At 45.1% G+C, this 17,592-nt stretch overlaps 1 protein-coding gene across 1 annotated transcript in view; it reads left to right on the top strand.

The window, feature by feature from the left end:
• Positions 1 to 333: 333 nt before the first annotated feature.
• TUBGCP4 (tubulin gamma complex component 4) overlaps positions 334 to 17,592 on the top strand; it is a 78,936-nt gene continuing 61,677 nt past the window's right edge. Inside the window, exons 1-4 of the mRNA XM_073568581.1 lie at positions 334 to 578; positions 5,289 to 5,417; positions 13,435 to 13,557; positions 16,538 to 16,591. Of these exons, the coding sequence (XP_073424682.1) occupies positions 501 to 578; positions 5,289 to 5,417; positions 13,435 to 13,557; positions 16,538 to 16,591 (384 nt within the window). The 5' untranslated portion in view covers positions 334 to 500. The remainder of the gene's footprint in view (positions 579 to 5,288; positions 5,418 to 13,434; positions 13,558 to 16,537; positions 16,592 to 17,592) is intronic.

Consider the following 17,592-nt stretch of genomic DNA (forward strand, 5'->3'; position numbering starts at 1 on the left):
CAGAAAGAATTGACATGTCAATTCTTTCTGCGGATTCTCCTGCGGTTTGCCATCTCCTCCATTGAGGAGATGAAAAACCGCAGGGCAAAACCGCAGAGCAATCCGCAGGTAAAACTGCAGGTATTTTGACCTGCGGTTTCACCTGCAGATTTTACAAAATCCGCGCGGATGAATCCGCACCTAATCCGCAGCGTGTGCACACAGCCTGAGACAGGTGATGCTCTGCAGCCTGCATAGACGAGATTATTCCCACGAATACGGTAACTGTGCACGACATTACGGTAGTAGTCACTCGCCAGAGCTTAAGCAAAGCACGTCGGGAAGAACATTCAGCCAATCATGGGCGCCGTAGTGATTACTGCTTCGCTAAGCATGTCGGGAAGTGTAGTCTGGTCAGTTTCGAAGCTGTTTGCTGGCGGGCTGTGCGGCGGCAGGCGGTGATGTATTCAGTATAGGGTTTATCGCAGCCTCACCATTCCCGGTAACTGGGCCCCACGGAAATGATTCACGAACTTCTCCTGGCCCTGAGCGGCTATCCTGGGAGCATCTTCACCTGGAACAAGAGGACGGGCCTGCAGGTTATGTATAAATGAGCATGGTGTCATTGTCACCTGTGTATATAGATGAGGCCACTGTCATTGTCACCTGTGTATAGGGGAGACCGCTATCACTTGTGTATATAGAGGAGGCCGCTGTCACTTGTGTATGTAGAGGAGGCCGCTGTCACCTGTGTATATAGTGGAGGCCGCTGTCACCTGTGTATATAGTGGAGGCCGCTGTCACCTGTGTATATAGTGGAGGCCGCTGTCACCTGTGTATATAGTGGAGGCCGCTGTCACCTGTGTATATAGATGAGGCCACTGTCATTGTCACCTGCGTATAGGGGAGACCGCTATCACTTGTGTATGTAGAGGAAGCCGCTGTCACCTGTGTATATAGTGGAGGCCGCTGTCACCTGTGTATATAGTGGAGGCCGCTGTCACCTGTGTATATAGTGGAGGCCGCTGTCACCTGTGTATATAGAGGAGGCCGCTGTCACCTGTGTATATAGTGGAGGCCGCTGTCACCTGTGTATATAGATGAGGCCACTGTCACCTGTGTATATAGTGGAGGCCGCTGTCACCTGTGTATATAGATGAGGCCACTGTCATTGTCACCTGTGTATAGGGGAGACCGCTATCACTTGTGAATGTAGAGGAGGCCGCTGTCACCTGTGTATATAGTGGAGGCCGCTGTCACCTGTGTATATAGTGGAGGCCGCTGTCACCTGTGTATATAGAGGAGGCCGCTGTCACCTGTGTATATAGTGGAGGCCGCTGTCACCTGTGTATATAGTGGAGGCCGCTGTCACCTGTGTATATAGTGGAGGCCGCTGTCACCTGTGTATATAGTGGAGGCCGCTGTCACCTGTGTATATAGTGGAGGCCGCTGTCACCTGTGTATATAGTGGAGGCCGCTGTCACCTGTGTATATAGTGGAGGCCGCTGTCACCTGTGTATATAGTGGAGGCCGCTGTCACCTGTGTATATAGTGGAGGCCGCTGTCACCTGTGTATATAGTGGAGGCCGCTGTCACCTGTGTATATAGTGGAGGCCGCTGTCACCTGTGTATATAGTGGAGGCCGCTGTCACCTGTGTATATAGTGGAGGCCGCTGTCACTTGTGTATATAGTGGAGGCCGCTGTCACTTGTGTATATAGTGGAGGCCGCTGTCACCTGTGTATATAGAGGAGGCCGCTGTCACCTGTGTATATAGAGGAGGCCGCTGTCACCTGTGTATATAGAGGAGGCCGCTGTCACCTGTGTATATAGTGGAGGCCGCTGTCACCTGTGTATATAGTGGAGGCCACTGTCATTGTCACCTGCGTATAGGGGAGACCGCTGTCACCTGTGTATATAGAGGAGGCCGCTTTCACCTGTGTATATAGTGGAGGCCGCTGTCATCTGTGTATATAGGGGAGGCCGCTGTCACTTGTGAATATAGAGGAGGCCGCTGTCACCTGTGTATATAGAGGAGGCCACCGTCATTGTCACCTGTGTGTAGAGGAGGGCGCTGTCACTTGTGAATATAGAGGAGGCCGTTGTCACCTGTGTATATAGTGGAGGCCGCTGTCACCTGTGTATATAGAGGAGGCTGCTGTCATTGCCACCTGTGTGTAGAGGAGGCCGCTGTCACTTGTCATTTGTGTATATTGAGAAGGCCGCTGACATTGTCACCGGTATGTAGAAGAGGCCACCATCACCTGCGTATATTGGTGAGGCCGTTGTCATTGTCACCTGTGTATATAGTGGAGGCCGCTGTCACTTGTGTATATACAGGAGGTCGTTGTCATTGTCACCTGTGTATATAGAGGAGGCCGCTGTCACTTGTGTATATACAGGAGGTCGTTGTCATTGTCACCTGTGAATAGATGAGGCCGCTGTCACCTGTGTATAAAGATGAGGCCACCGTCATTGTCACCTGTGTGTATAGGAGGCCGTTGTTGTCACTTGTGTATATATAGGAGGCCGTTGTCATTGTCACCTGTGTGTATATTTAGGAGGCCGTTGTCACTTGTGTTTATAGAGGAGGCCATTGTCACTTGTGTTTATAGAGGAGGCCATTGTCACTTGTGTTTATAGAGGAGGCCGTTGTCACTTGTGTATATAGAGGAGGCCGTTGTCATTGTCACCTGTGTATAGAGGAGGCCGCTGTCACTTGTGTGTATAGAGGAGGCCGTTGTCATTGTCACTTGTGTGTATATAGAGGAGGCCTTTGTCACTTGTGTGTATATAGAGGAGGCCGCTGTCACCTGTGTATAGAGGAGGCCGCTGTCACTTGTGTGTATATAGAGGAGGCCGTTGTCATTGTCACCTGTGTGCAGAGGAGGCCGTTGTCACTTGTGTATATAGAGGAGGCCGCTGTCATTGTCACCTGTGTGTAGAGGAGGCCATTGTCACTTGAGTATATACAGGAGGCCGTTGCCGTTGTCACTTGTGTATATAGAGGAGGCCGCTGTCATTGCCACCTGTGTGTAGAGGAGGGCGCTGTCACTTGTCATTTGTGTATATTGAGAAGGCAGCTGACATTGTCACCGGTGTGTAGAGGAGGCCACCATCACCTGCGTATATTGGTGAGGCCGTTGTCATTGTCACCTGTGTATATAGTGGAGGCCGCTGTCACTTGTGTATATACTGGAGGCCGTTGTCATTGTCACCTGTGTATATAGAGGAGGCCGCTGTCACTTGTGTATATACAGGAGGCCGTTGTCATTGTCACCTGTGAATAGATGAGGCCGCTGTCACCTGTGTATAAAGATGAGGCCACCGTCATTGTCACCTGTGTGTATAGGAGGCCGTTGTTGTCACTTGTGTATATATAGGAGCCCGTTGTCATTGTCACCTGTGTGTATATTTAGGAGGCCGTTGTTATTGTCACCTGTATACAGAGGAGGCCGCTGTCACTTGTGTGTATATAGAGGAGGCCGTTGTCACTTGTGTATATAGAGGAGGCCGTTGTCATTGTCACCTGTGTGTAGAGGAGGCCGTTGTCACTTGTGTATATAGAGGAGGCCGCTGTCATTGTCACCTGTGTGTAGAGGAGGCCGTTGTCACTTGTGTATATAGAGGAGGCCGCTGCCACGTGTATGGATGATGCCATCACCCGTGTACATAGGGGAGGCTATTGTTGTCAGCCAATGTTAATGAATCCTTCATTAGTGATTCCGCGTCTCTCTTCTGTATGACGTACTCCCAGGCTGTATGGACTGTGACATATAACGTGTGCGTTATTACATTGTGCATTGTTCGATCAGGAGATTGGTCAGGCTCTTTATACCCGTGGCAAACAACTGATATACAGGAGATGTAGTATTACATGGCTGCCTGGCGAAAGACCGCTATTGTAGTACATGAATGGCTGTGGTGTGCCAGAGTCTGCTCTACTGATGGACGGTTTGAGCAGAGCAGTGCCTCTGGTCTCCGTATTTACTAGTTGGACCTGTATCTTCTTGGGTGCCACAGAGCATTTGCTTGTAAATTGTAATAATGCCTTCATTGCCTGTAGCCTTTGCTCCAGTGGTTTTTCTTTTTTCCTATTTAAATCTCATATTAAGCTGTAGACCAGGGGTCCTCAAACTTTTTAAACAGGGGGCCAGATCACGGTCCCTCGGACCATTGGTGGGCCGGAATATAGTTTAAAAAAAATTAGGACCAAATTCATATGCACACTGCACATATCTTATTTGGAAATAATAGAACAAATACAATATTAAAAATGAAGTAGTAAAGTGAAATCATCGAACTTGCCGTTTTTTTTTTTTTTTTTTTTGGTTCTTCGAATATCCTACACTTCGAGTCAGTTTTTTCTCTTTCTTGATATCATTGTTTCCTAGGGATTCAAAATTGCTATTCGTAAAATACCAACATATATACAGCGCTACAAAAACAATATACCAGCAATAAAATTGCCCATACAGACTGCACTGCCCATCAATTCAGCCTGATCAGTGCCCATTAACGCAGCCTGATCAGTGTCCATCAATGCAGCTTCACCAGTGCCCATATTGGTGGAACTCCACTTTTACCTCAGGCTCAGACTAATGTAGTGCAAGAATCCCCAATAGGCAGCATTGGTCTCTAAAAGGCAGGCAAATGTCCCCAATAGGCAGGTAAATGTGCCCAATAGGCAGCACAGGTCCCCAATAGGCAGGTAAATGTGCCCAATAGGCAGGTAAATGTCCCCAATAGGCAGCACAGGTCCCCAAAAGGTAGCACAGGTCCCTAATAGGCAGGTAAATGTCCGCAATAGGCAGCACAGGTCCCTAATACGCAGGTAAATGTCCCCAGTAGGTAGCACAGGTCCCAAATAGTCAGGAAAATGTCTCCAATACGTAGCACAGGTCCCCAAAAGGTAGCACAGGTCCCCAGTAGGCAGGTAAATGCCCCCATTTTGCAGCACAGGTCCCCAATAGGACCCGGCGTTAAAAAGAAAAAAAAAACAGTACTCACCTATGTCCCCCGCTGCTCTGAAGAGGCGCCCGCTCATCTCCGTCTTCTTCAGGCACAGGCGGCGTGACGTCATCAGGAGGGCTGCGCAACGCCTTTCCTCAGCGCCTCGTCCCGCCCGCGATTACAGGGCCCGCCGGCCCTGTAATCAGTGCAGTTTAATGTCGGCCTGGCCAGGGGCCGGATAAAAGTCCTTCGCGGGCCACATGCGGCCTGCAGGCCGTAGTTTGAGGACCCCTGCTGTAGACTATGGCACATTCTCTAGAATAACGCAATTACATTTATATATTTTTTTTTCTACAGGTATCCCAAGATCTGCCATTTCTTCATCCTGGTGAAACTAGTGTGCTGAACCGTCTGTGCAAGTTAGGGACAGACTACATTCGCTTCACAGAGTTCATTGAGCAGTACACCGGCCATGTTCAGCAGCAGGTAATCACTTCATCTTCTAAATGGCCTTTTTTTTTAAACTGTAATGGTAAATTTTTATTAAAGTTTTGACAAAAATAGTTCAGGACAAACATATACAATACAAAAAATAAGAAACAAGAAGAGCCACGATGACTTTCTGACCAGGATACAACAAAGACAAAAAACAATTCTCTTAAATGTAACCTTAAAAATACGAACATAAAGACAGGACACACACCACAAGGTAAATGTGCCCAATAGGTAGCACAGGTCCCCAATAGGCAGGAAAACGTCCCCAATAGGCAGGTAAATGTCCCCAATAGGCAGCACAGGTCCCCAAAAGGTAGCACAGGTCCCTAGCCGCTGATCTCCCGACGGTTGCCGCGGGTCATCTCTGGGCGCACGGGCGTCAGCGGTGACGCAGGGGGGAGATGACCGGCTAGCGGTACCCAGGGTCCAGAGGAGAGGAGACTCCTCCGGACCCTGGGTACCATAAACGTGTAAAAAATAGAAAAGAGTGATATACTCACCATCCGACAGCCTCCGGACTTTTTCTCTCCTCTCCACGCTCCCGGCATCTTCCGTTCCCAGTAAGGCTTTGCGCCAAAGACCGCTGATGACATCGCTCTCTCGCGAGAGTGACGTCAGCAGCGATCTTTGGCGCAAAGCATTACTGGGAACGGAAGATGCATGGAGATGAGTGACACAGTCTTGGGGCCGTTGGATGGTGAGTATATCACTTTTTTTATTTTAATCTCCCACTGGCCATATTCTAGATTACCCGATGCTTTAGAATCGGCCAGCAGCTAGTTTTAATATAAACAATTTTTTTTTTTTTTTGACAGAATTCATTCGGCTGCTCCTGTCCTGTGTCACATCAATAAACACTAGTGACCCAGTGCCTCTGGCAGCCATGCATGCCCAAGCCATCACACTGCCTCCGCCGTGTTTTACAGATGATGTGGTATGCTTTGGAACATGAGCTGTACCGCGCCTTCGCCATACTTTTCTCTTTCCATCATTCTGGTGGAGATTGATCTTGGTTTCATCTGTCCAAAGAATGTTCTTCTGGAACTGTGCTGGCTTTTTTAGATGTTTTTTTAGCAAAGTCCAGTCTAGCCTTTTGATTCTTAATGCTTATGAGTGGCTTGCACCGTGCAGTGAACCCTCTGTATTTACTTTCATGCAATGTAGTACAAAAACTTGGCACTCAAAAGAAAAATTGATTTGACAGTTCCTTTATTGTAAAAGGCATCCAGTTAAATATACTTCTTTTACTTCTTTAAACGTTTTCGGTCATACAATTGACCTTCATCAGAAACAGAATTTTTTCACAGTTGGTATTAACTGAGAGGAACTGTAATGGAAAATTCCATATATTATTATTAAAGAACCGCTGTCATAAGTAGGCACTATTCAGTACCATTCATGTAGGAAATCACCAGACCCACGGGTTTGACACCTTGGGTTATACAGGGACCGGTAGATCCAATAATTGGTGTGGGTGTCCAGAAATTTGTACTGTAATATATTCAGGAAACTATCCTGTATTGTTTGTGACAGGCGTGTATGTTCACAACTGGGTGCTGTGATTCTCCAAATGGTATGTCCTGCCCAGGGAGGCAAGTGTGTCACAGGGAGAGTGAACGCGCTGTTCAGGAGAAGCACTGAAGGTGCAGAGGAATAGCGCTTAGTCTGTGGCTGGACGCATGTGCTGCTGGTATGAGAGACGCCTTTTACAATAAAGGAACTGTCAAATCAATTTTTCTTTTGAGTGCCAAGTTTTTGTACTACATTGTTAGTTGGCTGGATACCCGACTTGTGCACCTCCCTCCACACTGAGTGCCGTGTTTTTTCTATTTTACTTTCATGCAGTCTTCTCTTTATGGTAGATTTGGTTATTGATACGCCTACCTCCTGGAGAGTGTTGTTCACTTGGTTGGCTGTTGTGAAGGGGTTTCTCTTCACCATGGAGACTATTCTGCGATCATCCACCACTGATGTCTTCCGTGGGCGCCCAGGTCTTTTTGCATTGATGAGTTCACCAGTGCTTTCTTTCTTTCTCAGGATGTACCAAACTGTAGATTTTGCCACTCCTAATGTTGTAGCAATTTCTCGGATGGTTTTTTTCTGTTTTTGCAGCATTAGGATGGCTTGTTTCACCTGCATGGAGAGCTCCTTTGACCGCATGTTTCCTTCACAGCAAAACCTTCCAAATGCAAGCACCACACCTCAAATCAACTCCAGACCTTTTATCTGCTTAATTGAGAATGACATAACGAAGGGATTGCCCACTCCTGTCCATGAAATAGCCTTGGAGTCAATTGTCCAATTACTTTTGGTCCCTTTAAAAACAGGGTGGCACATGTTAAGGAGCTGAAACTCCTAAACCCTTCATCCAATTTTAATGTGGATACCCTCAAATGAAAGCTGAAAGTCTGAACTTCAACTGCATCGGAATTGTTTTGTTTAAAATTCATTGTGGTAATGTCTAGAACCAAAATTAGAAAAATGTTGTTTCTGTCCAAATATATATGAACCTAACTGTGCCGACCTGACACTGTGTGTAGGTTACTGAGCACAATCCTGCGGACAGGTTCCCTTTAATGTTGTTGTCCAGTCACCACATATTCATGGATGGTCCATTGGATAGGTCATCAATATCAGATTCATGGAGATCCCACATCCGTAATAACAAGCGCTCTGTATGAGCAGGAACGCCGCTCACTGCTGCAGCACGTGCTGCTCATCCACAGCATTTGTTATTACCGGTTTCCTTATGCACACAGCAATCTGTTTTACTGATGAAGGTCATTGTATGACCGAAACGTCGTCTTTCTTTTGGATTGTCTGCGCGTAACAAAATTATTTTCTTACAACAGTTATAGTTGAAACCAGACGTTTACATACACTATATAAAAAGACACATATGCATGTTTTTCTCAGTATCTGACATGAAATCAGAATAAACCTTTCCTGTTTTAGGTCAGATAGGATTACCATAACTATTAATATTTGCCAAATGCCAGAATGAGAGAGAGAACGTTTTCAGGCTATGTGCATACGTAGCGGAACTCTCACGGAAGTTACCACAAGAATTCTGGAATTCCATTCCGCGGGAAGATCGCATTTCAAATTCCCGCGATTTTCCCGTGGAAAAACTAGCGTTTTGCAAGTGTAATTAGCTTGCAGAATGCTATCGTTTTCCAAGCGATCTGTTGCATCGCTTGGAGAACTGATTGACAGGTTGGTCACACTCATCAAACATAGTGTTTGACGAGTGCGACCAACTTTTTACTATTGAGGCTGCCTATGCAGCATCAGTAGTAAAAAGATCTAATGTTAAAAATAATTAAAAAAAAATAAAAAATGATGTTATATTCACCTTCTGGCATCCCGCGCAGCCTTCCCGGGCCCCAGCAACGCTTCCGTTCCCAGTAATGCCTTGTGAGACCTTTGATGACGTCGCAGTCTCGTGATGATGTAGCGGTCTCACGAGGAATAGGGACCGCTACGTTATCGCTAGACTGTGACATCATCAAAGGTCTCGCAAAGCATTACTGGGAACGGAAGCATCGCTGAGGCCTGGGAAAGCTGCGCGGGACGCCGGAAGGTGAATATAACACCATTTTTTATTTTTTATTCTATTTTTGACAGGGATATGGTACGCACAGCCCAGAGGACAGTCTCCTCTCCTCCGGACCGTGGGTACAATCCGCAAATGTTCTGCTTACTTTTCGCATGGTGGGCACAGACACCTGCGGGAAGTAAGCGGAACAATGCAATCATATTTGTGCGGGATCGCCGCGATTCCGCAAAATAATGAGCATGCTGCGTATTTTTCCGTGATGCGATACCGCCGCGGGAAAATCCGCAGCATTAGCACAGCATTGCGGAATCCCAAAGAATTGCATGGAATGCTGTTTTTTTGCGTTTTCGTGGCAAAATCGCAACTGCCTTTTCAGCTTTACCCTTAAATTTTCAGTAGGATTGAGATCAGGGCTTTGTGATGGTCACTCCAAAACATTGACTTTTGCTGCGTGCACAGTTTTTCTATGAGCATGAATTGCTCTGTTGATGTGTTCTGTCTGCAGGCTGGCCATAGCTAGTACTACAGTGTATGTGCACATTACATCTTTTTCAGGTGGATGCACCTGTCAAGCTTTTCAAGAGGAAGCCACTTAAAGGGGTTATCCACTACTAGTTCGACCCCCTTCTTGATCAAAATGTTTGGCCCCCATAAAATAATAAAACCTATACTCTCCTCCCATGCCGGCGCTGTCCCGCAGTGTCGGCATTTGCTCTCCCTGGGACTCTCGTTCGGTGTTGTGACACTTGATGCCGGCGTCCACTCAGCGCTGATTGGGTGCCGGCGTCACGTGTCACAACCCCGCACAAGAGAGCCCCGGGGAGAGCGAGTGCTGACACCACGGGAATGGCACGGTAGGGGAGTATAGGTTTTATTATTTCATCGGGGCCAAGTGAGGGGTATGAGAAGAAGTTGTCCAAGTAGTGGAAAACTTCTTTAAGGAAATCTCAGGATCTTTTTGGTCATTTTATAGCGCTTTTCTGATGTTTTTTAAACTCTTTTTTTTTTTTTTTTTTTTTCTTTTTTAGACCACTTTTTCCAGCACTTTTGAGGCATCTTTTGCTATTAGAGCTTTATAAACTTTTTTTTAAAATTCCAGTCAACAAAGAGTCCATTAGGGTTTTTTTATGCAAAAATGTTGGCAAGATGGTTGTAAGGATGCCCTGCTCTTCTGTTGAACCTTCCCATTCACTTCTATTATAAAGTATAGAGCATCTTCAGAGCATAAGCCGCCTGAAGAATGGTCGAGTCTCTTCTTTAACTGCTTTCTGTCTTTGGAACCCTGAAGCTGTTAAAGGACTCTCCAAAGCCTGAACATAGAAACTGTAAGTTGTTTTTTTATGTCCATTATTTTGAGGGTTTGGTTAACATTTCATGCAGGTTTCGGAGTGGAGGCCTGCTGAAAAAAGACATTGTGTGTGTAGTGACCCAGCCCAGAGTGTGTCTGTCCCTTTAAGTAATACTGAATTGTGAGTAGCTTCTGTACACTACTGCTCACTCTCTAACTGGCCCTCTACATTATTTGTGAGCTGTAATTCTCCATTTCTAGTCACCTTCATTTTTGCTGCAATGCATTTCTCATTTGCTGCGTTCTGTCGCCATCTAATGGTGAAAGTGTACAATGACTGAATTATTGTTTTGTAAGGATCTGATATGTGAATTTGGTCTCCTATTGGCCAGCTCCTAGTCACATGGTCAATAGGAGGAGCTGTTTTTCCAGGCAAGTCTAGAATGTTCTTTAGTCTGAGGGATGCCTTCAGGGAGAGCAGAACACACAAGAAGGAGGTTTTTACCTCCAGATCTCCTGCAGTCGTAAAAGCCTAAGTTCCCTCTAATATGTAAAGACATCATTCTATTTCTGACAGGATTCACCACATGTAAAGTATTGCTGACAAGATTCACCACATCTAATGAATTGCTGACAGGATTCACCACATCTAAAGTATTTATGACAGGATTCACCACAATTTCTACATTCACCAGTACTTGTGCACGTGCCGTGACACACTGTGGAGCTAACCCCAAGTACAGATCTGTAACCTCTAATTGCTGCGTCTACCTCCCTCTGTAAAATACCATAAGACACTGTCCAGTGCTCTTAAAGCTCCAGACCCCAATCCCATCTCAGCATCTAAGTGTGAACTGTAATTGTCGTGGACTACCCATGAGAGACTGTTCCTTATTTGTTCCAAGTTATAATTCCCGTTCCTGCTGAAGTAAAAGCAACTGTTCTCCCCGAGAACCGGTGTGTGTCATAATTCCTTCGGCTGCGGACACCGTGTGGGGGTGGATAGCAGGGAACGTTCGGCCTAGTCATTACATGTGCACATACCCTAAAGAGGCCAGAGAAACCTGACAAGTGGCATGCATCTAAAGCTGGATTCATACTTCAGTTAAAAACTGATTGGGCACGGTTCGCAATACCCAGCATAGACCACCGGGTCTCCTGATCTGAGCGGAATCCTCTATGCCTGCGAGGTAGCTTGCTCGGGTCAGGAGACCAGGCTGTCGGGCTGGGTTAGCAATCCAAACCGGATCCATATTTTACAGACGTGTAAAACCGGCCTCAAATTTTGATTGCAGTTGGATTATCCGATGGGGCATGTGTCATAGGTTTGCCACCTATGTACTGGAAATCTTGAACTAACTGGCACAGTACCCGCTATCTGGAGTTGTATTCAGGAGTTGAAAATGATCAGAGCCGCTAATTTCAGGAACCTATTTTTAAGCTCCTGACAAGTATTATTATTGAGAACGAAGAATGACGTGTAGATAGTGACAATGTTTTGCTTTGTTTTTTTTCTTCCTGACATTTAAAATTGCCTAAAAGGAGAACAATGCAATCTATATATAAATCATTAAAAACTTTGACAGTCGCACAGTGCAGTTATCTACCTAAAGGCGATACCTACAAAAAGTGTATAATGTTACAGCCCCGAGCAGGTGGGCATCATTACTAATTTATGACATAGGCCCTCAACAGTTGGCTTTCCTTGTGAACTACACTCACTGGCCACTTTATTAGGTACACCTGTCCAACTGTGTGTTAAGACTTAATTTCTAATCAGCCAATCACATGGCGGCAACTCAGTGCATTTAGGCATGTAGACATGGTCAAGACAATCTCCTGCAGTTCAAACCGAGCATCAGTATGGGGAAGAAAGGTGATTTGAGTGCCTTTGAACGTGGCATGATTGTTGGTGCCAGAAGGGCTGGTCTGAGTATTTCAGAAACTGCTGATCTACTGGGATTTTCACGCACAACCATCTCTAGGGTTTACAGAGAATGGTCCGAAAAAGAAAAAAAATCCAGTGAGCGGCAGTTCTGTGGCTGGAAATGCCTTGTTGATGCCAGAGGTCAGAGGAGAATGGGCAGACTGGTTCGAGCTGATAGAAAGGCAACAGTGACTCAAATTGCCACCCGTTACAACCAAGGTAGGCAGAAGAGCATCTCTGAACGCACAGTGCGTCAAACTTTGAGGCAGATGGGCTACAGCAGCAGAAGACCACACTGGGTACCACTCCTCTCAGCTAAGAACAGGCATCTGATGGCTACTTTCAGCAGGATAATGCGCCATGTCATAAAGCTCGAATCATCTCAGATTGGTTTCTTGAACATGACAATGAGTTCACTGTACTCAAATGGCCTCCTCAGTCACCAGATCTCAATCCAATAGAGCATCTTTGGGATGTGGTGGAACGGGAGATTCGCATCAGGGATGTGCAGCCGACAAATCTGCGCCAACTGTGTGATGTCATCATGTCAATATGGTCCAAAATCTCTGAGGAATGCTTCCAGCACCTTGTTGAATCTCTGCCACGAAGAATTGAGGCAGTTCTGAAGGCAAAAGGGGGTCCAACCCGTTACTAGCATGGTGTACCTAATAAAGTGGCCAGTGAGTGTATATGAACATTTGGTGACAACTGGTACGGCTCCCCCATCAGTATATGGTAAGATATTCCAATCGCGGGAAATAACATCAATATGTTGTGCTGAACACTATACAGGACGAATGATGTATATAATAGAAGGGGGGGGAATCCTCTGCAGATGTGGGATCCAGAGGAGAAGAGCGGCCCACATTGTTCAGAGCGGTCTAACCTTAACCTGGATACTATGGTGTAAGGTGACGATCTTTTTCCCTATAATTATGTAGGAGTGAGTTTTTGCATATTTTTTCAAATTTGTGCATACTTTGTTCCATTGTTTTCTACGGTGTAGATACTGTTTGACAGGTTTTACTTTTTGCATATTTAAACAAGCCGGAGCAGCGTAGCTGGCAATCAGGTGTTAACTAGTGATGAGCGAATGTGTTTGGATAATGTGTTATCTGAGCATGCTCTGGTGCTAACCAAGTGTCTTCGCAACACATGCAGGGATAGCGTAACATACTGCGTGTATGCATATGTGATAAATGCATTAATATTAAAATGTGTTCTTCTCTTCAAGGATCACCACCCTTCCCAGCCCGGGCAGACTGGTTTGCATGGCATTTACTTGAGGGCTTTTTGCAGAGGATTGGAATCCATTCTTCAGCCTTACAGACAGTCTTTATTAGACTTGGAGCAAGAGGTAGTAGTAATGATATGATTGTATGTGTCTGCAGATCTCCATAAACCTACACAAATACGTACCCTCTGAGGGAACTCACTGGGGGCATGATGTATATTGACACAGCAGGTTGGCTCAGTGGTCAGGACACTTATCTTCCTACAGTAACCTAGGTTTCAGTTTATATGATTTCCTCCAGGCATTCTGCTTTCCACCACATCCCTAAAACAACACCAGTGTTATGTGTGCATATGTGATAAAAACCACAGAAAGAGGAAAAAATCCTCCATATTTGAGAGAAAAACAGAAACTGTCAGATATGCTTACCTGTCGTAAACAGGCCTCAATACAACTGCACTATCAGGGTGCAGCGGACCCAAGTAAAATGGCAGCTGCACAGGTGCATAAATACCAAATGAAGCAGCCAGGCTACAATCAGGGATTGGCCGTGTGACACACCAGTGCAGATAAATAATCCGCATGTGGCAGTGTTCACACAGGGAATGCAGGGCTTCTGGCTCACAGCCTCTTAGTAACACCATATAGGGGGGCTGCACAGTGCCAACTAGAATGCATCCCGTGTCAGAGGCCAAAGATTACAGAACCATTTGGACCCAACTGCACCCTGAAAAATTATAAAGTGCACAAAAACATATCAATATGTGTAAGGTATTGGTTGATGTTCTGGCCATAATACATAAGCTGGCAAACCATGTCAAGGTTCCTTACACTTGCCGGTCCTACTCTAACATGAAAACCACAGAGAGAGGAAAAAATCCTCCAATATCAAGGAGCACATCAAAAAAGTAACTTTTTGGAGGTCTATGAACTTAAAAAGCAGATTTCTAGTGATTGGACCCCAATCTCTCGTTCTGTGAACTCTTGATGACACATTGATTAGACCACTGTCCCCCAACTCCAGTCCTCATGAGCCACCAACAGATTATGTTATCAGGATTTCCTTACTGTTGTGGCAGGGTGGAATAACATGCTGCAAGGGGTAAACTCAAATTCTGCCAAGGGATGGTGGATTAGAATTACCGAGTAGTAGTATTATCAAATATTTGTTACTCTTGCGGCTGTGAATCAGATGGGTTGTCTTTTGTCTTCTCCAGCACTTGGCTATCTTCGCTAGCCCTATTGACAGTGAGTAGTGGTGGTCATGTATGCATACTACCACTCTAGTCCCACCCCTATGGAGGTTGGTAGGGGTCTCAGTGCTCAGATCACCAGCAATAATACATTTATTACCATTGAATAGATATGTATTTAGTGTTGAGGGTGCAAAACTTCTTGGGCCAAGGGCCACAATAACAGTAATTCCCCTTTACAATAAAGGGGTATTATCATCTGAGACTTCTAGATGCTGGTTCCCTCTCTAGGGCTCCCACATGTCATGTGTGTGTCTGGGGGTCACCTCCTTCCTCATCTGCCGTCCACGATACAAGACACCATGAATGTGGCTTTCCAAAACACTGTTAATGTGAGTTGCTGAAACACAATCCTATAAATGAAAATGAAGATATCCATATTGTATGTGCCCACCTATCTACCTCATCTACTCCTTTCTAACATGCGACACAGACATCACGTCCTCCACTCTGCCAATTTATGGGGTCTCAGAGATGCCCCATTAGTACTTGCTCAGCTCTACGTCAATCAATCGTATGCTCTATTACTTTTTCCTCTGACATGGGAGATACACATGAGAAGTCACCAGACATGGACCAACATGTCTGTGACCGGATGGGTGGGGGCTGCATGCGATTTGATGAGAGAGCCCACTATAAGAGGACACCCTTCCAGCTGTTGCTGTATGTCAGTATTAGGGTCACAGTGCAACATGCTTCTACTGTTTTATTCCCTCTGAAGCATATCTAGGTGGCACAGTTCTTGCTGTGAGTGTGTAATAACTCGGACAGGAGTGCAGTTATTGCAGAGATCGTTGTCCTGTGTATATATGACGTGTGGGTAGTATCGATGCTCTGCATGCTGTCAGCGTGATATACAGAATGGACCTACTCACAGAGGCTCTGCCCATGTCCACTTGTCATTCATTTGTAAGTGATCCAATATAAGAAAAAACCCTATGACTGTTACAGACGGGGCAAAAACAGATGTATAGTGGAATGTATTTGTGATGATGTATTCTAAACTTCCCACTCATTGAGGGTCTGACTGCAGGGTCCGCCAGCGATCCCGTTGACCAGAGCTCTGAAGACCCCTGTGTGAACAAAGCGTTGGGTGACCATGCTCACCGCAGGCACAATTCTTTCTTATGGGAGTGCTGAAGACGATCTGAGTGCAGCACTCGGCAAACTACAGCAGTTCCCTAGAGAATGAATGCAGTGGAGGATGGACCACTGCTCCATTAACAAGGCTCCTCGGAGGATAAGGAATATCATTCAAACTTGTGATTACCCCTTTATGTGTGTAAAATAAACACATCCATTCGCTGTCTGTTTTATCGGGGGCCGGACAAATAAGTTATGTAGATTTGTTTTTTATTACAGTTGCAAAGGAGGCAAATGTAAGACAATTTCTGACAAATGAATGGGTCTTGTACTGGAACATTTTGTTTCTAGTCTTTATGATCACAAAATGGATAAATTAAAAATAACTAAAGCATATGTGAATAGAGCCTTAGAAATACGTGAGTGCTGTTGTGCAGTAAATCACTTTGTGGTTGTGAAAGGTTTCTGGGGGGATCGGGGCTCTGTTTCTTTCTTCCATCCAGCTGTGTGTGCGCGCTCTCACAACTGGAGAGAAGTCCATTGTGGTGGCCATTGCCACTGCCTCCATGCTCGAAAACGCAACAACGTTTTTAAAGATTTTTTTTTTTTCTTGCTTAAAAGAAAGACTTCCAGTCTGGAAAATACTGTAATTACGGTATTTATGTACCTTCTTTACGCTGTATTCTTTTTCTGTTGTCTTACTCCTGTAGGGGCAAACTTCCAAAGACATTAATCTTCTTGTCTTCTCTCTTTTTTTTCTTCTACAGTTCTTGGCTGATCCTCATCTTTCAATATCCCACATTAACTACTCCCTTGATCAGGTGAGTTCATGTAACAGGCACATTAACCAGAGCAAGCTTTATAATCTGTTTAATATTACATACCAAGCACCACGTGTCTTACAGTTGTGAAGGGTGAATTATGCAAACAGAAAAAAATCTATAAATCCTTTTTTTGGAGATATATACTGGATATACACATTCAGTATACATGATAGTAAAATGCTTCACATCACGGAAGTCTTGTACGTATAGGATGAGTGTAGAGCCTCATGGGTAAATATACATCTAACGGTATGTGCACACGTTTAGGAAAATTCTTCTGGAAATCCTGAAGTGTTGGAAGGAAAAATGGCACACATTTCTGTCATTTTATTTTTAGGTGTTATTGTTGATTTTTTATATTATTTTTTATATTATTATTATTATACTCGCTACCCCCCCCCATTCATTAGCATGGGCAAACTCAGTTGCAGGAATTTACATGCTGTAGATATAAATCTGCAGGAAAAATAATGATCTAGGAAAAAATAATCGTGTGCTTGAAACTTCAATCGCTTTCCAGTTGCTAGGAAATTTTTCAGGTTTTGTGACAACTGCGCAGAAAAAAGAGCAATAAAAGTGCATCGTTTGCAAACACCCTAACACAAAAGAACTGCTAGACAGCTAAAAATATAAATCTATTGGGAAATGTAATACAAAACAGGGTTAAAAAAAAGGTCACGCAGTAAGGGAGGCATCACACACGAGACGTGTGCCATAATGTGCTTCGAGGAAGGTGCCAAACCATCGGCTGGAGACTTTAATGGATATATCGCTGCTATTCAGCCAGTCACCCTTGTCTGCTAGATATAACATGCATGTTTACATCTCTGTGGGCAGCATGGTGGCTCAGTGGTTAGCACTGTTGCTTTGCTGCCCTGGGAGCCTGAGTTCAATATACTACCAAGAACAACATCTACAAAGAGTTTGTATGTTCTCCCCGTGTTTCTGTGGGTTTCCTTTAGGTTCTCCGGTTTCCTCCCACATTACAAGACATACAA

Source organism: Dendrobates tinctorius, unplaced genomic scaffold (genome assembly GCF_039654945.1).
Source record: "Dendrobates tinctorius isolate UK_male_01 unplaced genomic scaffold, ASM3965494v1 ptg000022l, whole genome shotgun sequence".
Classification (NCBI taxonomy): Eukaryota; Metazoa; Chordata; class Amphibia; order Anura; family Dendrobatidae; genus Dendrobates; species Dendrobates tinctorius.